This window comes from Schistocerca gregaria, chromosome 5 (assembly GCF_023897955.1).
Source record: "Schistocerca gregaria isolate iqSchGreg1 chromosome 5, iqSchGreg1.2, whole genome shotgun sequence".
Classification (NCBI taxonomy): domain Eukaryota; kingdom Metazoa; phylum Arthropoda; class Insecta; order Orthoptera; family Acrididae; genus Schistocerca; species Schistocerca gregaria.
In genome coordinates this window covers 149,513,547-149,539,971 of record NC_064924.1, presented here as the reverse complement: position 1 = coordinate 149,539,971, position 26,425 = coordinate 149,513,547, and the positions used below count along the sequence as shown (strand labels likewise).

General features: G+C 42.9%; 1 protein-coding gene across 1 annotated transcript in view; it reads left to right on the top strand.

Annotated features, from left to right (window-relative positions):
* Nucleotides 1-26,425, top strand: part of LOC126272360 (monocarboxylate transporter 1-like) — a 212,555-nt gene that overhangs the window by 51,657 nt on the left and 134,473 nt on the right. The window contains exon 2 of the mRNA XM_049975171.1: nt 23,323-23,423. Within this exon, the coding sequence (XP_049831128.1) occupies nt 23,334-23,423 (90 nt within the window). The 5' untranslated portion in view covers nt 23,323-23,333. The remainder of the gene's footprint in view (nt 1-23,322; nt 23,424-26,425) is intronic.

Sequence of the window (26,425 nt, the reverse complement as noted above, 5' to 3'; positions counted from 1 at the left end):
GCGCGTACCGAGCTACTAAGCGTTTCTCCTGCAGAGTCTTCCACTGAAGTTGATCTATCATCTCCGTAACGCTTTCGCGATTACTAAATGATCGTGCAGCGAAGCGCGCTGCTCTCCGTTGGATCTTCTCTATCTCTTCTATCAACCCTATCTAGTACGAATCTCACATCGCTGAGCACTATTCAAATATTGGGCAAACAAGCGTACTCTAACCTACTTCCTTTGTTTTCGGATTGCATTTCCTTAGGATTCTTCCAATGAATCTCAGTCTGGCATCTGCATTCCATTTTAAATCACTCCTAATGCGTACTCCCAGATAATTTATGGAATTAACTGCTTCCAGTTGCTGACCTGCTATATTGTATCTAAATGATAAGGGATTTTATTTCTATGTATTTTCAGCACTTCACACTTGTCTACATTGAGATTCAATTGCCATTCCCTGCACCATGCGTCAATTCGCTGCAGATTCTCCTGCATTTCAGTACAATTTTCCATTGTTACAACATCTCTATATACCACAGCATCATCGACAAAAGCGTCAGTGAACTTCCGATGTCATCCACAAGGTCATTTATGTATATTGAGAATAGCAACGGTCCTACGACACTCCCCTGCGGCACATCTGAAATCACTCTTACTTCGAAAGACTTGTCTCGATTGAGAATGACATGCTGCGTTTTGTTATGTAGGAACTCTTCAATCCAATCACACAATTGGTCTGATAGTCCATATGCTCTTACTTTGTATATCAAACGACTGTGGGGAACTATATCGAACGCCTTGCGGAAGTCAAGAAACACGGCATCTACCTGGGAACCCGTGTCTATGGCCCTCTGAGTGTCGTGGACAAATAGCGCGAGCTGGGTTTCACACGATCGTCTCTTTCGAAACCCATGCTGATTCCTACAGAGTAGATTTCTAGTCTCCAGGAAAGTCATTATACTCTAACATAATACGTGTTCCAAAATTCTACAACTGATCGACGTTAGAGGTATAGGTCTATAGTTCTGTTCGACGTTCCTTCCTGAAAACGTGGATGACCTGAGCCCTTTTCCAATCCTTTGGAACGCTACGCTCTTTTAGAGACCTACGGTACACCGCTGCAAGAAAGGGGGGGGGGGGGGGGAGAGGGCAAGTTCCTTCGCGTACTCTGTGTAAAATCGAACTGATATCACATCAGGTCCAGCAGCCTTTCCTCTTTTGAGCGATTTTAATTGTTTCTCTATCCCTCTGTCGTCTTCTAATAACTTTCGGGTGTGCAGCTGGATTCTGTCGCCATTCTGCCGCGATATTTCGGCCCAGAAACGTCCGGCCATCCTCAAGTGAGTAGACAATTTCTGAAGAGCCCATGTGCATTCCTATACGTGCAGCACCACACTCACAGGGATTTTCGTAAACGCCCGCTCTTTTCAGTTGAAAGTCGTCTATAACGGATCCATCCAAGGCCAAGCTCTTCGCTGCTGGACAGAAGATAACCCTCATTTAATTTTTCCTGAGCAGTTTGCCTATTTTAGAAGACACACTCCGGTATTTGCAAGGAACGTAGTTGATTTATAATGGTCATCACTACCCTCAGTGCGTTGCCTCTTTTACTACAGCTGTGCACGGCCTCCCTTATTCGGCGTGAAGTGTAGCCGTTCTCTCTAAAATTATCCAGTTACAGCGGAATCGACGGGGTCATTCAATACTCAGTGATTACATCATCTCTTACTTCCCCCACCGAGTCCACCTGCTTAGCTGAGTACACCCCATAGCCTGCAAGCACCGATTGATGTGCGGAGGGTTAATGCCCGTCTGCATTATGGGAGAAATTTTTTTCCTCGAAGCAAGTTATCTTAGTGACGAAATCAGAAGCAACACACGTATCACAGCGCGCGACATCATACTTGAAAGGAAGAAACAAAATTGAAACGAAACTCCCTAATTGTGACTGGAAAGCTATATGGCGGAACATCAACTATGCCCGGCTATCTACAGACGCTATTTCCGCATGGTACAAAACAGTTAACAATGCCATCAGCACCAACGAGAGACTATATGGGATCGGTTTAAACCAGACACACCTTTGTGGAAAATGCAATCTGGTGTATATACTCATCCACAGCTTCATCTTTGGCGGCAATGTGAATAACTGGAATTGGATTAGGCAACAAATCGCCTTTCTCACCTGATCCTCGACGGAATGTATAACGCCATCGCTCCTCCTGAGACCAGACATGACATACTTTCCGAAATTAAAAACCAACGCCTTTAGCTGGTTACTGGGAACATATGTCAGTTATGTCATCCACACACTTGGGTCGGACAACGAGATAGAATTCCGCGTTTACATGAAGTGTGAATATGCTAAAAATCAGCACGTATCGCAACCACAAGAAGCACTACGGCAACATGCTGAAGATCATTTTTGAAAGAATGGGTGTTGGTTAAATATGTGGTACCACTACAACACCTCGAACGAGTACGAACAGAAGAAAATTAAAAGTCACTTGTGTTCTCATTATTATTTACTATCACCTTGCTTCCGGAACTTCTATCTTACTCGAAGAGATTTTTTTTTTTTTCAAAACATTTTATTCAGAATTACTCGTGTTCGACTTCCAGAGTATTTGTGTGATTCAAGAAGAATTGTTAAGTTTTATCAGTGTTCAGTTTCTACTCAGAGAAGAGGTTTCTTTGTCTTTCTTACATCGGAGGCTGGGAGTTTTGTGTTAAGATTTCTTCACACTTAGTGCTATGACCCAACAAGGAACATGAAAAAGGGGTGGGAGAGGTTTGGACCTCGACGCACTGGCCGTGCCGTGAATCCGTTGTGTGCTAGTGTACAATTTTCCAAATTAAAAAAAGGGTGGATAGAGTGTAAATAAAAAAATAAAAAAAGAGCGCATACGCGAAAAAAAGAAAAAAAAGCGGTCCAAGGCCCTGCAGATGTGGACTGTGCGGCTGGTCCCGGCAATATTCATGAAAAGAAAAGTGGTAGCGTGCTTGCCTACAGTGCAGCGAGCTCGGGTTTGATTCCCGACTGGGTTGGAGATTTTCCCCGCTCTGGGTTTGGGTGTTGTGTTGTCCTCATCATCATTTCACCCACATCCCGGCACAAAAGTCGCCCAATGTGGCGTCGACTGAAATAAGTCTTGCACTCGGCGGGCGTACTTCCCCAGGCAGGGCCTCCCTGACGACATTGTCACACGATCATTTTTTCATTTCCACCACCGAGGGGAGAACAAACCACTCGGCTGTCCCGTGCGTTAATCATCTGAGGCATGCGCCGAAAGACGCCAGCACATTTCGCATGCGCAAGATTCGGCATAAATACTGTGAATGCACCTGGGCTCTTCAATGGTTTTCCACTCACCTGAAGATGGCCAGATGTCTCTGGGCCGAAATATCGTGGCAGAATGTCGCTGCATCTGCCACGATATTTCGTCCCAGAGACATCATAAAATTATTGGAAGCTTTGATAAAGATTAAATATAGCATCGTATAGCACACCGCTGCATCATTTTGTTTTTATGAAAGACGATCGATTTCGGTCATGAACTGTATGAAAAAAGTATTTAGATATGCATTGCATAACTGCAGTACCAAATTAAACTCTTAAAATATTCACACTGGACTCGCATTCGGGAGGACGACGGTTCAATCCCCTCCTGCCATCCTGATTTAGGTTTTCCGTGATTTCTCTAAATCGTTTCAGGCAAATGCCGGAATGGTTCCTTTCAAAGGGCACGGCCGATTTCCTTCCCCATCCTTCCCTAACCCGAGCTTGCGCTCCGTCTCTAGTGACCTCGTTGTCGAAGGGACGTTAAAGACCACTAACCTAACCTAACCTAACTACCCTTAAAATATTGTATTCTTAATACAGGCGACCATGTGTAACACTCAAGTCATGTAAAGATCAAACACTCTTGTGTCAGCCCTGTCATCTCGCCTGAAGTAAATTGCCCAAACAGCTTATGTTGTAGCTTGTGACGGCAAACAGAGAAGATAACCTGATAATTAATATGCAAGCAGAAACGGCAAAGAAACTCGGATGGCTTACTGATTACCATGCTCTGTTTTAAGTTTCAAACTCTTCTCGCCTTTAACTGTTGAGAATGTTCGTCAGTGACAGTGTTACAACAAATCGGTCTCGTGCCTGAAGAAGTGACACTCTAAGCAACTGACCGTTACGTAACATTTAATGACTTGGACGTAACAATAGCCAAAGGCAGGATTACAGAACGAACTATAGTCGGAACGGGCCATTCATTTGACTTCACAATACAGGTCGTTAGGGAATTCCAACAGTTCCGAGCGCATTACGTTACTGCGTGACCCAAATATAGCTGAGAAGTTGTCAAGAGTGTCAGGCCGTTAGATCAGACTTGAGAGCTCTCAATGTAAGTTAATTACTAACCAAATGAATTTCGCAGGTTTTATCATATATATTTGGACAAAATTTAGGGGTGTAGTTCTTACACCGAACAAAGCTTGTGTTGTCACAGTAACAGAATTGTGCAATTTCACCATATATGTTTCTAATTACTAGCTCATGGGAGCTGTTCACAACGCAGTCAACTAAAGGAAAATATACAAAAGTCTTTCCCGTGCATCTACAAACTTCCAGAATTAATTATTGCCCTACAGCAGAGTGTGTACTGATATGAAACTTGCTCGCAAATTAAAACCGTGTGCCGGGCCGAGACTCGAATATGAAACCTTGGCGTTGCGTGTGTAAACGCTCTAACCACTGAGCAATCAATGTACGACCGACGGTCCGCCCTCGCAACTTTACCTGCGCTAGTAACTCCGTCTATCCTTTTTTCCAGCAGTGCTAGTCCGACGAAGTATGCAGGACGAATTGAAGTTTGGAAAGCAGACAAAGGTACTAGTGGAGGTGTAGGTGTGAGAGCCTGGATAGTTCAGTCGGTAGCGCGTTGACTCGCGACAGGCAAATGTTACCTGTTCGAATCTCAGTCTGGTACGCAGTTTTAATCTGCCGGAAAGTTTCGTGTTTAATATATCGCACATTTTCAAAGAACCAAGACTGCCATCAAATGGAGGCTCAAGTCTTCATAATAAATGATAATTGTCTATAAATATGAAATGCCCGGTGCATAAAGTAATTCGCCTACATATGTGAACAGACCAAGGGATTCAGGCTGGGCGAATTTGAACTGCGTTTACACGCGTCATGCGTGTTTAGTTGCCTGGGTCTCATTCTGCAGGTCTGGAAAAATTTACCAGCTTGTTTTCACTGCTCCAAAACATCAAAAGAATTGTTTCAATAATTCTGTGGTAAAGGATTTTCGGCCATGTGATCCCCTGACATGTTCTCTTGCTTTTGGCAGCCATTGTCTGCCTCCAATAGCTTATGCAGCTAATTTTTAGTACACCGACGTGGAGCACGGCGAATGAAGAAACAGTAAAACAAAAAAGTCTCCACTGGGGCCAATACCTCTAGGTAGCTCGCGTCCACATTTTTAAACTGGTATGCTTGTCAAGCAGGAGACTGGCTTTCACTTCGTGCAGTGCGCAAGAACACACGTATAGGCGTTCATACTGTGGCCTGGGAGGTACTGTACCAGAAACAAATTAAAAATAACCCCCAATCCCGCAGTGTCGCAGTGCGAAGTTGCGATACTATAGGGAAGTTCGCTCCAAAATATTCCCAAGGAAGAGCCTAGCTGTACCATTCCTAGCTCGCTGGGAGCTGTGTCAAAGGAATCAAGTTCTGCGATGGGACAGGTCTCAAACACCACGCCTGGCCACTGTATACTGTACGAGGGAAACAAAATAATAAAAAAATAGTATCCTGATGCTATCAGTTATGTTTGTACATAACAAGATCTCCTTCATTAACAGATAAACTGATGTCGCTTGCTACGATACATGCAACTTTTCTTGTCACAATTTTCAAGGAATCAAAAACAATAATTTTATCTTTGAACTCTTCCATTTGGTCCGTGTTTGCATAGAAAAACAACAATACCAGAAATTTAGTCGGCCTTGATGCAAAACACTTTGTTATTCGTTTATTTCTTCATTCTCCCAAACTAGTTTTGGCGACAAATCATCAGTGGGTTTTTTAAACCTAAAACGTGCAGAAACTAGGATGGTTATAAAAACACAGTGGCACATTATTACAGTTTTACTATTCGTTTTTTGAAACATAGTTTTCTATGAGTGCTTCCATAGTACCTTGCTTATTGTTACAGAACTTTTTTGAGAATGCTGACATACGAAGTTCACTTTTTAGTATCTGTTTACTAGCAGCCGCTCACACAGTTGCAGATGACATGATGTTCACTCAGTAAAAACGGCAACAGAAAAAAGGGCACAGAAAATATGTCACCAACAGCGATGCGACTGCAAGGGATACGCAAGAAATCACGAACTAGCCATAACTGCATGTTAAGGTTCTTGCGGAGAATCCATATAGATGTAGATATCAGCGCCAGCTCTGAAAACCAGATGAGCATCAAAGGCCGTAGTGGACGTCTGGGTTCGACTCGATTGTAAGACCAACTGTAGTTCACAGTCTGGTTGGAGTCCAGGCAGGGAGCACACACAACATCAGAAGTCGCGGCACGTGAAGAAGGTGGCTGGGTCCCTAGACCAAATACACTACTACCCATTAAAATTGTTCCACCAAGAAGAAATGCAGATGATAAACGGGTATTCATTCGACAAATATATTATACTAGAACTGACATGTGATTACATTTTCACGCAATTTGGGTGCATAGATCCTGAGAAATCAGTATCCAGATCAACCACCTCTGGCCGTAATAACGGCCTTGATACGCCTGGGCATTGAGACAGAGGTTGGATGGCGTGTACAGGTACAGCTGCCCATGCAGCTTCAACACGATACCACAGTTCATCAAGAGTAGTGACTGGCATATTGTGACGAGCCAGTTGCTCGGCCACCATTGACGAAACGTTTTCAATTGGTGAAAGATTTGGAGAACGTGCTGGCCAGGGCTGCAGTCGAACATTTTCTGTATCTGCAACATACGGTCATGCATTATCCTGCTGAAATGTGGAGTTTCGCAGGGATCTTATGAAGGGTAGAGCCACGGGTCGTAACACATCTGAAATGTAATGTCCACTGTTCAAAGTGGCGTCAATTCGATCAAGAGGTGTAACCAATGACACCCCATACTATCGCGCCGGGTGAAGCGCCAGTATGGCGATGACGAATACATGCTTCCAATGTGCGTTCAACGCGATGTCGCCAAACACGGATGCGACTATCACGATGCTGTAAACAGAACCTGGATTCATCCGAAAAAATTACGTTTTGCCATTCGTGCACCCAGGTTCGTCGTTGAGTGTACCATCGCAGGCGCTCCTTTCTGTGATGCAGCGTCAAGGGTAACCGCATCCATGGTTCAAATGGCTCTGAGCAACATGGAACTTAACTTCTGAGGTCATCAGTCCCCTAGAACTTATAACTACTTAAACCTAAGGATATCACACACATCCATGCCCGAGGCAGGATTCGAACCTGCGACCAGAGCAGTCGCGCGGTTCCAGACTAAAGCACCTAGAACCGCTGGATCACACCGGCCGGCGCATCCATGGTGTCCGAGCTCATAGTCCATGCTGCTGCAAAAGTCATCAAACTGTTCGTGCAGATGGTTGCTGTCTTGCAAACGTCCCCATCTGTTGACTCAGAGATCGAGACGTGGCTGCACGATCCGTTACAGCTATGCGGATAAGATGGCTGCCATCTCGGCTGCTAGTGATACGAGGCCTTTGGGATCCAGCACGGCGGTTCGTATTACCCTCCTGAACCCACCGATTCCATATTCTGCTAACAGCCATTGGATCTCGACCAACGCGAGCAGCAATGTCGCGATGCGATAAACCGCAATCGCGATAGGCTACAATCCGACCTTTATCGAAGTCGGAAACGTGGTGGTACGCATTCCTCCTCCTTACACGAGGCATCACAACAACGTTTCACCAGGCAACGCCGGCCTACTGCTGTTTGTGTATGAGAAATCGGTGGGAAACTTTCCTCATGTCAGCACGTTGTAGGTGTCGCCACCGGTGCCAACCTTGTGTGAATGCTCTGAAAAGCTAATCATTTGCATATCACAGCATCTTCTTCCTTTCGGTAAAATTTTGCGTCTGTAGCACGTCATCTTCGTGGTGTTGCAATTTTAAGGCCAGTAGTGTATATTCCATCATAATTTACTTACTTTCACGAGCGGAGAAATAACCGCAGAAAAATTATACCAGTGACCGGTTTATTCTTGTTACGGAACACAATTCTTTTTTTAAATATATCAGGTTGTAATATTCAGTCCGTAATGATGATCTTCAGAATTGAGTAGACACTGTTTCCTAATCATATCGAGTTGCTGTATGTAAAACTGATACGGTCACTATATGGAGCCAAACGAGTTTCCTCCCATATAAAATATTCATCTATCACATACTCAGTTGTAATAGACATACTGACTCTACGAAGAAAATATTACACTCCAGTGTAATAACTTCCTTCATAGAGTGAGCGTGTCTATTAGAACTGTGTATGCCGTACTTAAATTTTATATGTACACAACGAAGTTTGTTTAGTTCATTATTGTGGGTACGCCATTTTTACATAATCACGCTAACGATATGATTAGTAAACTGTATGCTCAGGTCTGAAAATCGTCATTACAAAGCGAAATTAATAACTGTTATATTAAAAAAGATTGTGGTTCGTCAGCGGAATAAAACATGTGTAAATAAGTTACTTTCAATGAAAAAAAAAACAGTTAGGTTGTTTCAACTCATCTAAAGAAAGCTCGTTTTCACGGAACACCATTACGCAAGATTCCAAGCGCTGTATTTCATTCGACTGAATAAGACGCACTGTTTACAAACTTCGGCTCTTTGTCTTCACCTAGAGATAGCAAACAGAGATAACGCTTGAACGCGAGAATAAACTTCTTTGCACTGACAGTGCCGTGAAAAACAATGTAGTTAGTCACGCTAGAGCTTACTTTATACCGCCAATTTACCATTATAAAATTCCGTATATTCACTGATAAGCCAAAACATTATGACCACCGCTAAATAGCTTCTGTGACAGTCTTTGTAACGAAGTACGTCTCTGATACCGCGTGTCAGGGATGTGACCCTTTGTTGGTAGGTTTGTGGAGGTATGCGGCCCCTAGATGTCTACGCACAGCTCACGTAATTCGTGTAAATAACGGGGCCCTGATTTGCGTACGCGGGAATGGCACTCGATAGTCACCACGTGGGTTCCGTAGTGTTTACACAGGTGAATCTGGTTGCCGAGACATCAATGTGAGTTCACTACAATGGTTCTCAAACAAGTGTAGCTCGGTTTTGGCTCCGATACACAGACAATTATACTGCGGATGGATGACATCGCCATCGGGGAAGACATTAAGCATGAAGGGATGCATCTGGTACGCAGCTGTCAGCGTGCCTTCTTTTACTACCACAGGTCCGATGCAAGCGCTGGAGAACGTCACCCACAGCATAGTTCTGCTCCCACCAGCCTCCGTCCGTGGCTCTCTGCACGAGCCGTCGTTCACCACGATGATGGCGTCTGCAGAGACGACCATTGACCTGGTGTAGCAAAAATGTGATTCACCCGAAGAGTTGAGACGTCTCCACTGATCGTCGTGGAATCCTCATGGTCCCGTGCTTACTGCGATCGTAATTGACGGAGTCGTAGGATCAACATGTGAACATGTAGGGGTGATCTGCTCCGGGGCTCCATGTTCAACAATGTGCCGAGAACGGTGTGCTCCGAAATAATGGGGCGTGCAGCAGCATCGTGTATAGATGCCACAGATAACCATCTGCAGACAAGCCTCTGAACCCCACGTCCTGTGGAGAGTTGTGGACGTCCAACCATTTAGCGCCTAGTCATGGTTTCTCTGTCCTACCTCTTTCCGTAGATGCTCACGACAGTAGCACGTGAACATTCGACCAGCATCGCCTATTGCTAGATACTCGAGCGCAGGCTCTGTGTAATACTAATCTGCCCTTTGTCAAAGTCGCTTGTATCAATGGGTTTCCCCATTTGCAGCCCATTAAGCATCATATGCTGTGATTACATAATTTTGTTACCGCATTGTGTGCACACAACACCGCCAGGCGGCATCCAACGCCGTAGTGGGCAATGGTCATCACGTGTTCTCCTATCAGTGTATGTGTATCCCAGTGGATACACCTAGATCGTTCTGTGAACCTAATTTTAAGAATTTAAAAAAGTGTGGTCCAGTGTAAGAAATTAATTCGCTATTATTAGTGTAAGGAACAGAAAGAGGTCATAATTAACACTATGCTGCTAACGCTAAGGTTAATCTAAATCAGAAACATACATAATCCCCGTACATGCTTATTGAAGCTCAGTATAATTTTTCTCCATAATCCTCAACCCTTTTCCAGGTGACCAATATATATCTTGCTTCAGACTGGCTATACAGGAATTGTACTCAAAACTTCATGTCCAATCCTTTACAGGTAAAATACGATTTACCCTAACCGATAACACGAAGTGAAGCAGTGAACCTCCATTAGACTAAAACTGAATGCTGTATGATATTTTTGACTTGGATATCCCACGAAGTGGGTTAAACCGCCTGTTGAAATGGATGTTCTTGCTCCACGCACAATGGTCCTTTTCCTTGTGGATGACAGAGAACTGAGTTGTGTGTGTATTTGTAGAGTGTACGGGAGTGTAATGGATGCGTGTATACTGTAGTGTTTTGCTTGTATTCTATTGGTGTTGATGATAGAGGGAAGATAGTAGGAACTTGTCCATCAAAGGGATGCGGTTTTTAGCGTTATCTTGCCCCTCAAAATATTACTGGTCTATAAAGCAGCTGTAGCTCAAAATTTGTTGAAACAGTTGGAGCTATTAGTCAAAGCATTTCTGAGCAAATCAGTTATAAATGTATTACATTGTGATTTTGACAATATTTATAGGAGGATAAAAAAACAGAACACTGTTTAACTGAGGTACCATTCCCTTTGGTACCACTGACTGCACAGTTTAGAAAAAGTCAGGCTACAGACAACATTAAGGAAAGTATGTTATGCCTCCAGTTTCCTCTTCTGTGAAAATTATGCAAAATTTATTTTACTATGAGAAATATATTTAAAAATATAAATCAACAAGCATCATCATATTTTAGAAGTTTCTGAAAGCAGTAGGCAAGGGAGATAAGATCATTCTAACTATCCATGCCCATATTGGTGAATTGAACTTCAGTCATTTAGAAGAAACGTGTACCTGAATGATAAAAATTCAGGTTTCCGAAATCACAAAAGAAAACTTAAGATCTTATTAGCTCACCATAATGTACTTTTAGAACATTGAAGCTGCATATTCCTGTTGGTACCTGTTTCTGTATCCTCAATACTCGTTCACTTTATTCTTTTATTTATCCTTGCCTCCTTGGAAGCAGCTTATGTAGCCCTCTTCGGTTACTCGCAGCCTTTCAACAACAGTTAGAGATGAAGCCATACTCCTACCAGTGTATATATTTAGTTTTTTCTGAACATGAATACTAGAGATTTCACCATGAATGAAAGTTACTACTGCATCCATTACAACTCTCTTCAGCACTAGCAGCGGGACAAATACAGTTCTCGGTGTTTTCTCCCCTACACAGCTGTTGAAGATTTCGTTTGGTTTCTGTGAGGGGTCATGGAGACATATCCTAAGAAGATTTTTATTTGCAAGATCCCCTTCGAGTTAACTGGCCCCATAACAGCCAGTTATGGTTGTGAGTGTAGGCCTGTTGTGTGCCTGGACACCCAGTTACTGCAAGTGATTGTTGAACTAAATGATGTATATTACTCGATGTTGCTTTGAACTGGTTACCTTGAAACTTCCATTGGTTGCTCAATTTCTTTATTCTCCGCACTTCTAACACAGAAAATCCATACACTGAATTAGAACAGCAGTAACTACGGAGTACATGTGTTTCAAATTCCGAAACCAAGAAGTAAAGAAATATAAAAGAGTTGGTTGCAATAAAGTCACAGCCTTCTAGAAACGCCAGTACTCAGTTTCTGGTCAGAGACTTCTAGAATATACCCTTGTATATGATCCATGTATAAAAGCTGAAAAAATAGAGAAAAAAAAGAATACCTCACGTATTCTGAAGCACTTTAAGACGACAGAAGGGTGTGGCATCCGTGTAATATTATATTCAAACTAAATTTACGAAGAAACGCAGGATGAAAATATCCATAAACTACGTATTTTTGTAATCGACATGAAATACTATTTTCTACAGAGCACAATTTCTTTTTCAAAATTTTGGTCTTTTTCGAGAGCAGGTCCCCTCAACGTCATCATCCGACGGACGAACTACAGTCAGTAGTGTCACACGCCCTCGTTTTATTAGGTACTGCAGTGAGGTTTGAAATTTAATGTACGAACAAGACCGGCGATCAGGAACTTTACGTCACCACCATTCCTCCCCTTGTCGGCCAAATACTGGCAGTAAAAATTTCGGCTGCCAGCAGAATTTAAACTGGCTTACCTTCGAAATGATTGCCACTGCAGTGACGTGCGTTAGTGGCTTTCTTTTTTTTCTCTTTTTTTTTCCTTGACCTGTTTCACTTCAGGCGTTTGCCCCTAATACCCATACTGCCCCCAAAAACGTATCTCACATACAAACAAAAACAATATCTAATGCCACCGCCACTTTTACCCTGAACGCTATCGAGGACAGATGTTAGCCACCACTTCAGGCTCTGCCCACGAACAATAATGAAATACGCCTCTGGTCGTTTTGTAGAAAAAGAAGGGATAAAAGAAAGGGTAAAGTGCTTTTATTTTATTAGTTTAATTTTTTAAATCTGCTTCCGGAGGTGTCGACAGCAGCCTGATGGTGGCGTGTCGAGGTCGTCTTCTGGTTCAGCGAGATTCCGTTGATGACTCTCCTCAGTTCATCTCGTGCTATATCTTCAGTCTCTTCTAACACCCGGCACACCCCAGTGTTCTGGAGGGTGCGTAATCAATAACCCCAAGTAAATAAATATCGTGTGACTAGGGCCTGAAGTCGGGTAGACCGTTCGCCGGGTGCAAGTCCTTCAATTTGACGCCACTTCGAAGAATCGAACCCGGGCTCTTAGGATTGAGATTCTGTCGCGCTGACCACTCAGCTACCGGGGGCAGACATGACCCCAAGTAATTCGCAAAGACTGAACAATACGACGCCTTGCGCCGTAAAACCGTTTAGTTGATCGTTAAATAGTACCAAAAATCTAACAATTCTGCAACAACCCCTCCAGAAAAGTGTAACAGCGCCATACCGTTAATCTACACGGCAGTGTTATGACGAGCATCAGGGTAGTAAGTGACCTCAAGATGGATCAGCTCGTTGGACTGAGGTGTCTGTCACAGCAACAATGTCAACATGCGCCATGTGAGGAGCCAACAGCCGGCAGCCGTACCACAAATGAAACGGTGCATGTCGGTGTCGACAGCGGCGCATCTGTGGCAGAGAGGGTCCAGGGCAGGATGATAGTGGATGAACGTTGTCGGGTGCGAAATTTTTCAGCTGTTAGTGCCCTCACCGCGGTGCGAAGGAAAGGCAAGTGCACAAGCATGTTACTCCACACCCGCTTTCAGCCAACCGCCGGATGTCAGTATTCAGTCACACTAGCAGGCAGGGTCCGTTGAAAGTAGCGGTAGACGTAGTTCTTCGTTATAGGCGCCTGCGTGGTTGGTAGGACATCCAACAGTTAACGCATGCCGACCTGACAGGTGCAAATGTGACGTAGTGGCGGTGCGATACGTCCAACAGGAATCGGCGGCGGCGGGTTTGTGCTCGCGCAGTTCCTCTCATCTAGGAAAAGCCATGTTGACAGTACGTTATCAAAGGTTTCTGTGATGGTCTTCAGTTTGTCTTCCTTAGTCGCTCAGTGACGACGTACTCTAACGGAGAGGGCTGTCTTATGCATACAGGATGAGTCATGATCAAAAGTACAAGCTTTGACAGTGATCATATTAACGATTCTTTTAAAAAAAGCATATGAGCGTATGTCCTATTCTCAACAGTTTTCGAGGTCACTAATGGAAACAATGAGGAAAATGCGGAAATGCAGGGGACAGTAAATGAAACATTGTGATCTAATATTTTCTTTGTTTACATTTACTCACAACAGATTTTCATAAAGTCCGTCATCAACTGCAAAGCGTTTTGCAGCTTTTATAGACAGTTGCTGCGTTGCTGATCTGAGCTCATTCGTACTACGGCCCTTTACTTGAGCACACTCATGTAAAATACGAGCGAGAAGTTCCTCCGTTCCGCTTGCAGTCTGCGCTTTTAAGTCAACCTAACAAACGGTAATCTACTGCAGTAACCTCGGTGGCCAAGAAATGAATACGCGATGAGCGATCCCAAACCCAGATACTCTTCACTGAGGTATTGTGTCAGTGGCCGTACGGAATGTGCAGGAGCTCTGTCATGCTGAAAATACATACGACGTTGTGTTGCCAAAGAAATGTCGACCAAGTATTGTGGTAACATATTTTGAATGAAAACAAGATGCCGTACTCCATTAAGGCAGCTATCTAAAACAGCTTGGTCATTAATAACACAGCAATACAGGGTCATTGAGAAATGATGAAAATTTCTTTCCATACAGCATTCAGATTTTCATCTTAGTACGCTTGAGAATGCGCGTTATACTGAAGCCGTTGCGGGTAAATGTTGACTCATGAGTGAACAGAATACGTAGAATTCAGCGTTTATTAGCAGTGACCCTTTGACAGAATCCCTTTTGCATGGCATCGTAGCCGACGTGCAGATGTTGCACACTCTGCCGATGACACAGTTGCAGACCTTGCTCATGTGCTGTGCGTATCACTCGTGCTTGTGGAATACCAAGCTGTGTAGCAATTATTCTAGAGCTGGTAATTGGGCTGCGTTCTACCATTCAAGAAGGTACTTACCTTCACTAAGATCTTGTTGGACGGTACGTTCAGGTACATGATGTAAGCTGGAAAGTGTACCATGAAATCTATGAGACACCTTACTAAATACCCGGCTACTCGGAACACTGCGATCAGGAAACCGTTGTTCGTATTCGCGAAAAACACTTCTGGAATTTCCATTAAAAAACCGGTAGATAAAGATCAAGTCACCATACTTCGCATGTATGAAGATCTGTTATTCCATTTTCACTACACTGACCAGTGAAGTTTTGATCGTACACGTAACAATACTGCAGTACTATCCAACCACGATATTACTGCAGTTGGGTGTTATCGGAAAACCGCGGTGTCGCTACAAAAAACTACTAAAGTTGTGTCTGAGGAAAACGCACCACATTATCAATGCTTTCAGGTCAGTTGTGGATGTACTATCAGTCCCGATTGCCTGCTGACTCACGATAAGCCAACCAAAATACCCTCACTCCCAGGCGGAATCATTTTGTGTTCGACTGAGACGTGAGATAAACAACGTGAACTGAAGTGCACATTGAAATGGTCCGTACAGACAACACTACGTAGCTTAATGTCGCTTTGGTAGTATTCGCATGTGTGTGCTGTTGAAGAAGAACATGCGACTGACGCCCGTGATTTTCAAACAACTGTGCCGCGGGTACGATTAGGAAATGGGCATATGTTTATTTGAAGTTCTTTGTTCAGAGTCACCAATACTACTGTCGCCTCTGAAAATATATATCTTTCCTCCCAAGTCACTCTGTATAGCACTCAAAGAATGACGCCAGGATAGAGAGGGTTTATGCAGAGAGATATCGCGATCGCCCTTGCCGTTCACGACATTTCTTTCCGTGGTTGGAGGCACAAATACGAAATAGTGGCATGGTACAACCGACCTACAGTCCTAACAAAAAAGTCAGGCCATGAAACTTCCTGGCAGATTAAAACTGTGTGCCGAACCGAGACTCGAACTCGGAAACTTTGCCTTTCGCGGGCAAGTGCTCTACCACCTGAGCTACCCGTGCACGACTCACGCCCCGTCCTCACAGCTTTAATTCCGCCAGTACCACGTCTCCTACCTTAAAAAGGTCAGGACATGTTAGTCAAAGCTTTAATGTCTTCCTGAGAGAGAAGTAACCTGATAGAAGACTACCTACATGATGGTGTCGAAAGATACCTGTATTTATTCTGCACGCAGATTGGTACATATTTGGTCGGCGATCAGACAGAATATTACTCCTTGAATAAATATACAGATCGTAAATATACAGCAGAATTCTTACGCTTTGTGACGAAGTGTCAACTAGTCCACCACAAGTACGTTGAAAAGCAGGAGGGTTTTGTTGATTCGTTTGGCAGATGTTTGATACTTGTCATGGACCCTTCACAAAGACATGTGCTCCTCATTTCCGGTAATGTATCTTAAAGAAAACGATTGATTATGAACATGGTTCTATTATGATATAACATGATGTATTCAATTCTAATTACTTCAGAACTTTTTGCATTGATTGTTTTCTAGAGCGTAAAAGTGCGTGTTTTTAAACATCATTGTTATTCACAGATGACATGGAAACAATTCATATTTACTCACAAAGGACTTGAAAACAAAGCACTTTTCCACCCGGTTTATACAGATCATGATTCATTATCTTTAGAACCTGATCAAAACCTATACTGTAAAGTAGTGTGAAACATGACGTCAGCCAATGTTTTTTTTTTCCTTTTTTTTACCTGGAGATACTAAAAGGTATCAGATAGATTATATAATGGTAAGACAGAGATTTAGGAATCATGTTTTAAATTGTAAGACATTTCCAGGGACAGATGTGGACTCTGACCACAATCTATTGGTTATGAACTGTAGATTAAAACTGAAGAAACTACAAAAAGGTGCTAATTTAAGGAGATGGGACCTGGATAAACTGAAAGAACCAAAGGTTGTAGAGAGTTTAAGGGAGAGCATAAGGGAACAATTGACAGGAATGGAGGAAAGAAATACAGTAGAAGAAGAATGGGTAGCTCTGAGGAATGAAGTAGTGAAGGCAGCAGAAGATCAAGTATGTAAAAAGACGAGGGCTAATAGAAATCCTTGGGCAACAGACGAGATATTGAATTTAATTGATGAAAGGAGAAAATATAAAAAAGCAGTAAATGAAGCAGGCAAAAAGGAATACAAACGTCTCAAAAATGAGATCGACAGGAAGTGCAAAATGACTAAGCAGGGATGCCTAGAGGATAAATGTAAGGATGTAGAGGCTTATCTCACTAGGGGTAAGATAGATACTGCCTACAGGAAAATTAAAGAGATCTTTGGAGAAAAGAGAGCCACTTGTATGAATAACAAGAGCTCAGATGGACACCCAGTTCTAAGCAAAGAAGGGAAGGCGGAAAGGTGGAAGAAGTATATAGAGGGTTTATACAAGGGCGATGTACTTGAGGACAATATTATGGAAATGGAAGAGGATGTAGATGAAGACGAAATGGGAGATAAGATACTGGGTGAAGAGTTTGACAGAGCAATGAAAGACCTGAGTCGAAACAAGGCCCCGGGAGTAGACAACATTCCATTAGAACTACTGACGGCCTTGGGAGAGCCAGTCCTGACAAAACTCTACCATATGGTGAGCAAGATGTATGAGACAGGCGAAATACCCTCACACTTCAAGAAGAATATAATAATTCCAATCCCAAAGAAAGCAGGTGTTGACAGATGTGAAAATTACCGAACAATCGGTTTAATAAGTCACAGCTGCAAAATGCTAACGCGAATTATTTACAGACGAATGGAAAAACTGGTAGAAGCAGACCTCGGGGAATATCACTTTGGATTCCGCAGAAATGTTGGAACACGCGAGGCAATACTAACCTTACGACTTATCTTCGAAGAAAGATTAAGAAAAGGCAAACCTACGTTTCTAGCATTTGTAGACTTAGAGAAAGCTTTTGACAATGTTAACTGGAATACTCTCTTCCAAATTCTGAAGGTGGCAGGGGTGAAATACAGGGAGTGTAAGGCTATTTACAATTTGTACAGAAACCAGATGGCAGTTATAAGAGTCGAGTGGCATGAAGGGAAAGCAGTGGTTGGGAAGGGAGTGAGACGGGGTTGTAGCCTCTCCCCGATGTTATTCAATCTGTATATTGAGCAAGCAGTAAAGGAAACAAAAGAAAAATTCAGGGTAGGTATTAAAATTCATGTAGAAGAAATAAAAACTTTGAGGTCGCCAATGACATTGTAATTCTGTCAGAGACAGCAAAGGGCCTGGAAGAGCAGTTGAACGGAATGGACAGTGTCTTGAAAGGAGGATATAAGATGAACATCAACAAAAGCAAAACGAGGATAATGAAATGTAGTCAAATTAAATCGAGTGATGCTGAGGGAATTAGATTAGGAAATGAGACACTTAAAGTAGTAAAGGAGTTTTGCTATTTAGGGAGTAAAATAACTGATGATGGTCGAAGTAGAGAGGATATAAAATGTAGACTGGCAATGGCAAGGAAATAGTTTCTGAAGAAGAGAAATTTCTTAACATCGAGTATAGACTTAAGTGTCAGGAAGTCGTGTCTGAAAGTATTTGTATGGAGTGTAGCCATGTATGGAAGTGAAACATGGATGATAAATAGTTTGGACGAGAAGAGAATAGAAGTTTTCGAAATGTGGTGCTACAGAAGAATGCTGAAGATTAGATGGGTAGATCACCTAACTAATGAGGAGGTATTGAATAGAATTGGGGAGAAGAGGAGTTTATGGCACAACTTGACAAAAAGAAGGAACCGGTTGGTAGGACATGTTTTGAGGCATCAAGGGATCACAAATGTAGCATAGGAGGGCAGCGTGGAGGGTATAAATCGTGAGGGAGACCTAGAGATGACTACATTAAGCAGATTCAGAAGGATGTAGGTTGCAGTAAGTACTGGGAGATGAAGAAGCTTGCACAGGATAGAGCAGCATGGAGAGCTGCTTCAAACCAGTCTCAGGACTGAAGACGACAACAACAACCTTTTTTTTACAGTAAGTTTGCGAAATACTTTAAAATTTAGTGTATAGCATCTGGGGCTTCATGAAGCGGTTTGTGGATGGTGCTGTTATGAATAGGAAAGTCGAAAAACCAGAAAATTGTAGCGAATTCCAAGAAGACCTGTCGAGGATCGACGCGCAAATAAACATTATTGCTCGTAAACAGACAGAATGACCCAACATTGTTCGTTGACACGGATGGCAATTAGTTACTGGAAACAGCATGAACCGTAAATTACCACTTCCATGCGTCTGGGACGATCTGAACTGAAACGACCACATAAAACAAGTAGCAGGAAACGCAGATGCCACACAGAGTTTTGATTGAGGAATTCTAAGGAAGTGTAATTCATCCACGAAATAAACAGGTTCATGTTCGATGGGTGTCGAGTATTTATCGACAGCCTGGAACACTTAACGTGATAGAAGAGATTGAAAAAATCGAAAAAAGCAACACATTACTTCATAGTTTCGTCTAGTAAACGTAGAGGTTTACATCGTACTACAGTGACTGATGGCTTGAATAGAAGTGGGAGGTGTACTCCTACGGTGCCGAGAACCTGCTTTCCAGTTAGTGTCAGGCAACATAATACTTCGTGCAGCATACACTCCGAGAAATGGGAGTGACTTACCCAACGATTGTTCTTAATGCAAGCCACTCAAAACAGCTGACAGGTATTACCGACGTATATCCTGAGGCTAGCGGAGTATAGATATAGATTTAGAGATACCAGCTATTGAGACAAATGTTTTAATTTACGTAAACAGTAATATTCGGTGATGAATTTCCTTATATTTCTTTGGATTCATATATCTGCTATGGGGAACGCCTCAGAAGCAGGCTTGGAGCTAATCTCCATTATTAACTCCAGGATACGGTCTCTGTTATGGAAAGCAGCTCGCAGACCTGAAGTCCATTAGTTTCAGTAATACTGCTCATGATTCACCACACCAATACCCTTGACCGAGACAAGGATCCACTTTTACTAAAAATACCAAAAAAATATTTTGCACGGACATTTTAGGTCAAGCACAATCATAAAAAATTCATGACATCGTCCCTTACTATGCAACAGTCTTAACAGCCCAAAAGCAAGGCGGAAAACGGGGTCAAATTACAGTCCAGGCCGTCAGTAAGCGAAACATGTATCTCAACACACCTTAGGAAGACGAATAGACAAGTTGTCAAAATATATAAGGAAAACTGATATACTCGATTGCCAACGTGGAATTCTACGAGTACAGAGTACTTAGGCTTGTTTCGTTATATGTAAATAAACAAATTCGTTTCGAAATACGGTGACTCACGTTCTGTGACAGCAATACCAGAAATAACTAAACACTACTATAAATACAGCATACAATTCACTCATCATTCAACATATACAGTGGTGTAGTAGCGAAGGACTTTGCGCTGAGATAAAATATACTTTGCGCAGTGCTCGGGCGTTTCAGCAAGTGCCTTTAGCAATGACTTACAGCGAGTGTATTACTATACATATTATAAAGATGTAATGCTCTGTAGAGAGCTAGTGTGCTACCAGTGTGAAGAAAAAGTGCATTCCGAAAAAGTTATGATTCACTGCAATTGTCACCACACGAGGCACACATGCATTTGTCACGCTTGGCTCTGCGTCATTCCGTCCCACTTAGGCTGGAGATAATAAGATCAGCTGACTGCTATTGTTGACAGCTGGGATCGAGAGATTTGGAGGACGACGCCCACGTGCTAACTTCAGCACCAGGTAAGGATTCATTCGGCACCGCTCCAAGCAGCCTTCCGTCTCATTCTTCGGTTAACTGAGTTTAAGTTTTATGTTGAATTAACAAAGCTATACTAAAGGGGTTGGTTTCTGTTTACCTGTTATTCTATAAACGGACAGATGGAGTTTCGATGGGAAGCCTTAGTCACGAATAACGCCAGTCTGGTCATGGAAGTTTTCGAAGAACGAGGCTTGAAGTCGGTGCCATTAAAACCTGAAAGCTTTTTCCGATATGCAGACGACTTTTTTTGTTGTTCGGCCTCATGAAAGTGAGAAATTGAACAACTTTATAGATCATATGAATGCAGTGAACCTTAATATTCGGTTCACGGTGGAGGTGCAAAAGAATGGCAGCCTTCTGTACCTCGATCTTTCGGTCAGCCAGGCGTAGGATGGTTCGTTGGGACATGCCGTTTAAGGGAAGCCAACTCACAATCATTTTTATCTTCAGACTGATAGTTTTCGCCATCCGGCTGAGCGTGAAGGGGTACTTCGTACCCTAATTCATAGGGCCCACGTGACCTTAGACCCTTCAAGTTTTTCAGTTTAGTTTGTCCACCTCGAAGTCAAATTTGCCCATATTGGCTGTAGTGAGAGACCGATCAAATACACGGTGCGCTATGGACAATATGTGACTCGGCTAAGAGATTAAAATAATGAGGCCACACCTAAGTCTTTTTGTTTTACGCAGGTAACTGTTGCAATAGGATTGGTCATAATTTGCACAAGCAATGTGTGAGGTGTGTTTTTCGATAAACGTATAAGATTAGGGCCCTTTATGGGCCTGTAGAGGATGTACATGGTTTGCTTATGGCGGATTTCAGTAGTTCTAAGTTCTAGGGGACTGATGACCTCAGATGTTAAGTCCCATAGTGCTCAGAGCCATCTGAACCATCTAAGAATAAGCATCACACACGCTTACAAAAGCTTAGCAAATCTGTCACTGCATAACATTCCCTTGACAACAGTCATTCGATAGAATACAACGACACAGAGATGTGGCGTGCACTTACAGCCGTTGGGATACTGTTATTATGCAAGCAGTTGAGATTAAATTAGCAAGTGACCTTATATAGAGAGACGGAGATTTTCGCATAAATTCAGCTTGGAATACTGCTCTTCCCCTGGCCGAACAACAGAACGACAGAGTTAATGTAACGGTCTGTTGACACATAGTGCGTATTCAGAAAGTATCATTCTTTTGAAGCACGACCAGCTCCTCATTTGCACGAAGTAATGAGTGGCATAGATAGTGGATCTTAAATTGATTCCATATTTCTAGATTTACAGAGGGTTTTTAACACAGTTCCTCCAAAGAGTCTTATAATCAAATAATATGATGAACAAGACCGCTTCAGCAGCATGACAAATCTTTATTTCTGATCCAACGAGTTTCGCGGCTTTAGAGCCACATCTTCAACAACTTTTGGAATGAATTATAAACCTGCATCCCTGAATACGTGGGTTTAACGCTGCGAAACTAGTTGTATCAGAAATAAAGGTTTCTCATACAGCTGAAGCGGTGTTATTTATCGTGGTTCAGTTCCTCTATAGTTGCTTCATCTCACTGTGTCTCCTTTATTTAGTATTCCGCAAGTGACAGACTGCTTCCATTCTGCCCTGATCCTCTCTTCCAAATTAAACAGATTAGGTCGTATCCTGTCTCTTGTAGGATCTCTCTTCCCTCTTTCAGCATCTGTGCAGGTAAGCGATCTATTTCTGGTGCCTTTCTTCTCTTCATCATTTTTATGGCTTCGTCTACCTCTTCAGTCCCCAGCAGTTCAATCTCTGCTGCTGCCGTTGTTACTCCGTCTTCTCTGTACAATTCTTTCAATTCTTCTTCTGATGCTCCTGTCGCAACGCTGCTGATGGTGTCGTCCACATTCGAGAGATTTGCGAAACAGTTTTCCCATTCCTCCATAACTTTCGTTTCATCTGCTGTCATTTGTCATGCTTGACTTTTGGTCATGTCAGTTCTTAAGTCATTTACTGTAAATGCCTCTTGTATTGCCTACTGTTCGATCCTTTTCTGCCAGTGCCATCTTGCTGTTTGGAGTACATTTCTCGTTTCTCGAGGTGCCTCCGTGTAGGTCTATACTGGAAAGTAAACAAAATATAAACATTTTTTTCTTGGCTTTTCGTTGTCATAATGAGTAAAAGAGATTTTGCCTCAGAGGCTTCTATGTCTAATCCCGCTACCAGCCAAGAGGGTGCTCTAAAAGTCCGAACCTGTGTTTCCTCTACAGACACTTGGGGGAAACTAACCTGTATGCTTAGATGGGACAGCAATCAAAAAAATGTTCAAATGTGTGTGAAATATTACGGGACTTAACTGCCAAGCTCATCAGTCCCTAAGCTTACACACTACTTAACCTAAATTATCCTAAGGACAAACACACAAACCCATACCCGAGAGAGGACTCGAACCCCCGCCGGGAGGACAGCAATCAAATCACCACTTCGTTATCATGGTTTAGAACCACTGGGCCAATCATTCGACAACAGCCATCAGTTTCTGTTCCATCTTGTCCACCTGAGCGAGCGTTGCATTCCTGATGGCCAAGTTGAGCATAAACTGCATCGTCGTTTGTGTGTTGTTTCAGATGCAGCAGAGATGACGGCATCATCGACGCCTCAGTACGAGCTGGTGCCCCCTGACGGCGGCTGGGGCTGGGTCGTCGTTCTTGGAGTCTTTCTCAGTCACGTGAGTTCTTCCTGCCAATACTGTACTGTCCAGCTGTTTGTGCTGAGTTCTGTTTAATCCTGTAGCAGTTGTGAACTGTGGATGATGCTACCGGCGTATAATAGAGGTTGTAGTTGAGGAAATAATGGTGATACTGTTGTTTGGAACACCACACTAGAAAATTTTAGAGTGGAGGGCATTCTATCGAAAATAATATGTTACCCAGTAGACTATTTTACGAAAAATAACGGTAGTTATATGTGAAACTTTTTTGGTTGTAGACAAAACCTCTAGCTAGCAGTGTGAAAGCAAGTACATTTAAATTCCGATTACCTTGTCGCCATGTATTCTGATCCAGAATCGCCTTTACTTCTCAATTTTTATATGCGAACATAACTATATACACTACTGGCCGTTAAAATTGCCACACCAAGAAGAAATGCAGTTGATAAACGAGTATTCATTTGACAACTATATTATACTAGAACTGACATGTGATTACATTTTCAAACAATTTCGGTGCATAGATCCTGAGAAATCAGTACCCAGAACAACCACCTGTGGCCGTAATAACGGCCTTGATACGCCTGACCATCGAGTCAAACAGAGAATGGATGGCGTGTACAGGTACAGCTGCCCGTGTAGCTTCAACACGATAACACAGTTTATCAAGAGTAGTGACAGGCGATTTGTGACGAGTCAGTTACTCGGCCACCCTTGATCAGACGTTTTCCATTGGTGAGAGCTCTGGAGAATATGCTGGCCAGGACAGCAGTCGAACATTTTCTGTATCCGGAAAATGCCCGTACAGAACCTGCAACATGCGGTCGTGCATTATCCTGCTGAAATGTAGGGTTTCGCAGGGATCGAATGAAGGGTAGAGCCACGGGTCGTAACACATGTGAAATGTAACGGCCGCTGTTCAAAGGGCCGTCAATGCGAATAAGAGGTGACCGAGACGAGTAATGGCACCCCATACCATCACGTCGGGTGATACAGCAGTATGGGGATGACGAATATACCCTTCCAATGTGCGTTCACCACGACGTCGCGAAACATGGATGCGACCATCATGCTGTAAACAGAACCTGGATTCATCGGAAAAAATGAAGTTTTGCCATTCGTGCACCCAGGTTCGTCGTTGTGTACACCATCGCAGGCTCTCCTGTCTGTGATGCAGCGTCAAGAGTAACCGAAGCCATGGTCTGCGAGCTGATTGTCCATGCTGCTGCAAACGTCGTCAAACTGTTCGTGCAGATGGTTGTTGTCTTGCAAACGTCCCCATCTGTTGACTCAGGGATCGAGACGTGGCTGCACGATCCATTACAGCCATGCAGATAAGATGCCTGTCATCTCGACTGCTGGTGATACGAGGCCGTTGGGATCCAGCACGGTGTTGCGTATTACCGTCCTGAACCCACCGATTCCATATTCTGCTAACAGCCATTGGATCTCGACCAACGCGAGCAGCAATGTCGCGATGCGATAAACCGCAATCGCGATAGGCTACAATCCGACCTTTATCGAAGTCGGAAACGTGGTGGTACGCATTCCTCCTCCTTACACGAGGCATCACAACAACGTTTCACCAGGCAACGCCGGCCTACTGCTGTTTGTGTATGAGAAATCTGTTGGCAACTTTCCTCATGTCAGCAAGTTGTAGGTGTCGCCTCCGGCTCTGAAAAGCTAATCATCTGCATATCACAGCATCTTCTTCCTGTCGGCTAAATTTCGCGTCTGTAGCACGTCATCTTCGTGATGTAGCAATTTTAATGGTCAGTAGTGTATATTACTGTTGTTGTATTTAACATCAGTTAATCTAAACTGCATCTGACTATCTGTAAATGGACTGAACATAAACAATAGTTATCAACAGTACACAGAATGGCTATCTGATGAAACAATCACACACAATGGCTAACTCTTGCGTAACATAAATATGCCCTGCTTTAAAAAACGCGCCAACTTATGTCATATGGAATTTTGTAAATGTATATTGTCCCAAATTAACTTTCAAAAGGTTCATTTAGGTGCTACAAAAGGTTGTTACCTTGCAATGGGTACCTTGTCTCTTCTCTGTCGACACGCTTCAAACAAAGTGAAGTGCTGAACTGCACCTATCTGAAATAAACCACTGCGCGGCAAACTACCCCGTCTTCTTTTATTTTATTTTCGTAAATTAAACTTTACTCTTTGCCTTTCTGACTGAAACACTTTAACTACCAGTGGGGGAAGGAAGATAAGCAAAATAATGAACACATGACTGATTATTCACGCTGGACAACAACAAGTAGATATTGTTAAAAACAAAACGCTTACAGGGGAATAAACTCACTGCAGATGACCTTTTTCTTCAAATTTGCCGTCTCTCTATAAAATCGTCTTCCTCAGTTATGTATCAGGGAGTATGTCATTTCTCTGTGCGGTAGGCTACGTCCGCCATCCAAGTTTTTCACTCTGCCACGGCACAACACTATCTCTCGCTCTCAGGTCGATAACTGCTTCCGACTCCTTCGATCGCCTGAGCTCTTCTCAATAATACAGTCTGTGGTGGCCAAAGAATACGTTATCCCTCATGTGTTCAGCCACCCAAAATTGCTCACAGTAGTAAATCTTTCACTTAAAGTGTCAAATATACCGAGCAAACTGTCATTTCTCATGATATATACATCTTTCGCAACCATTCACCTAATAAGTGTACCACTAATGTGGTCGCGCGTCGCCAACTTTTGGCTGATTCTTATTCAAATGCATAGTGATCTAGTTCCATCAGAACGAGTAGTTGAAGTTTCATTCAAGAAGCCATAAAATCTAATAATGCTGTAGGGAGGAAGGGCGCAAAGTGTTATTTACATGTGTATACCGGGATATAATGTTAAAGTGGGTGAAGAGTTTATCTGTTATTGTCACCCACCACTCGGAGAGGAATGCTCTGGATATTGGAATATATTGTCTCAGATTACTGAAAATGTTACACACGAATATACAGTTCCAATGATTGATAGATCTGTTAATTAATAGAA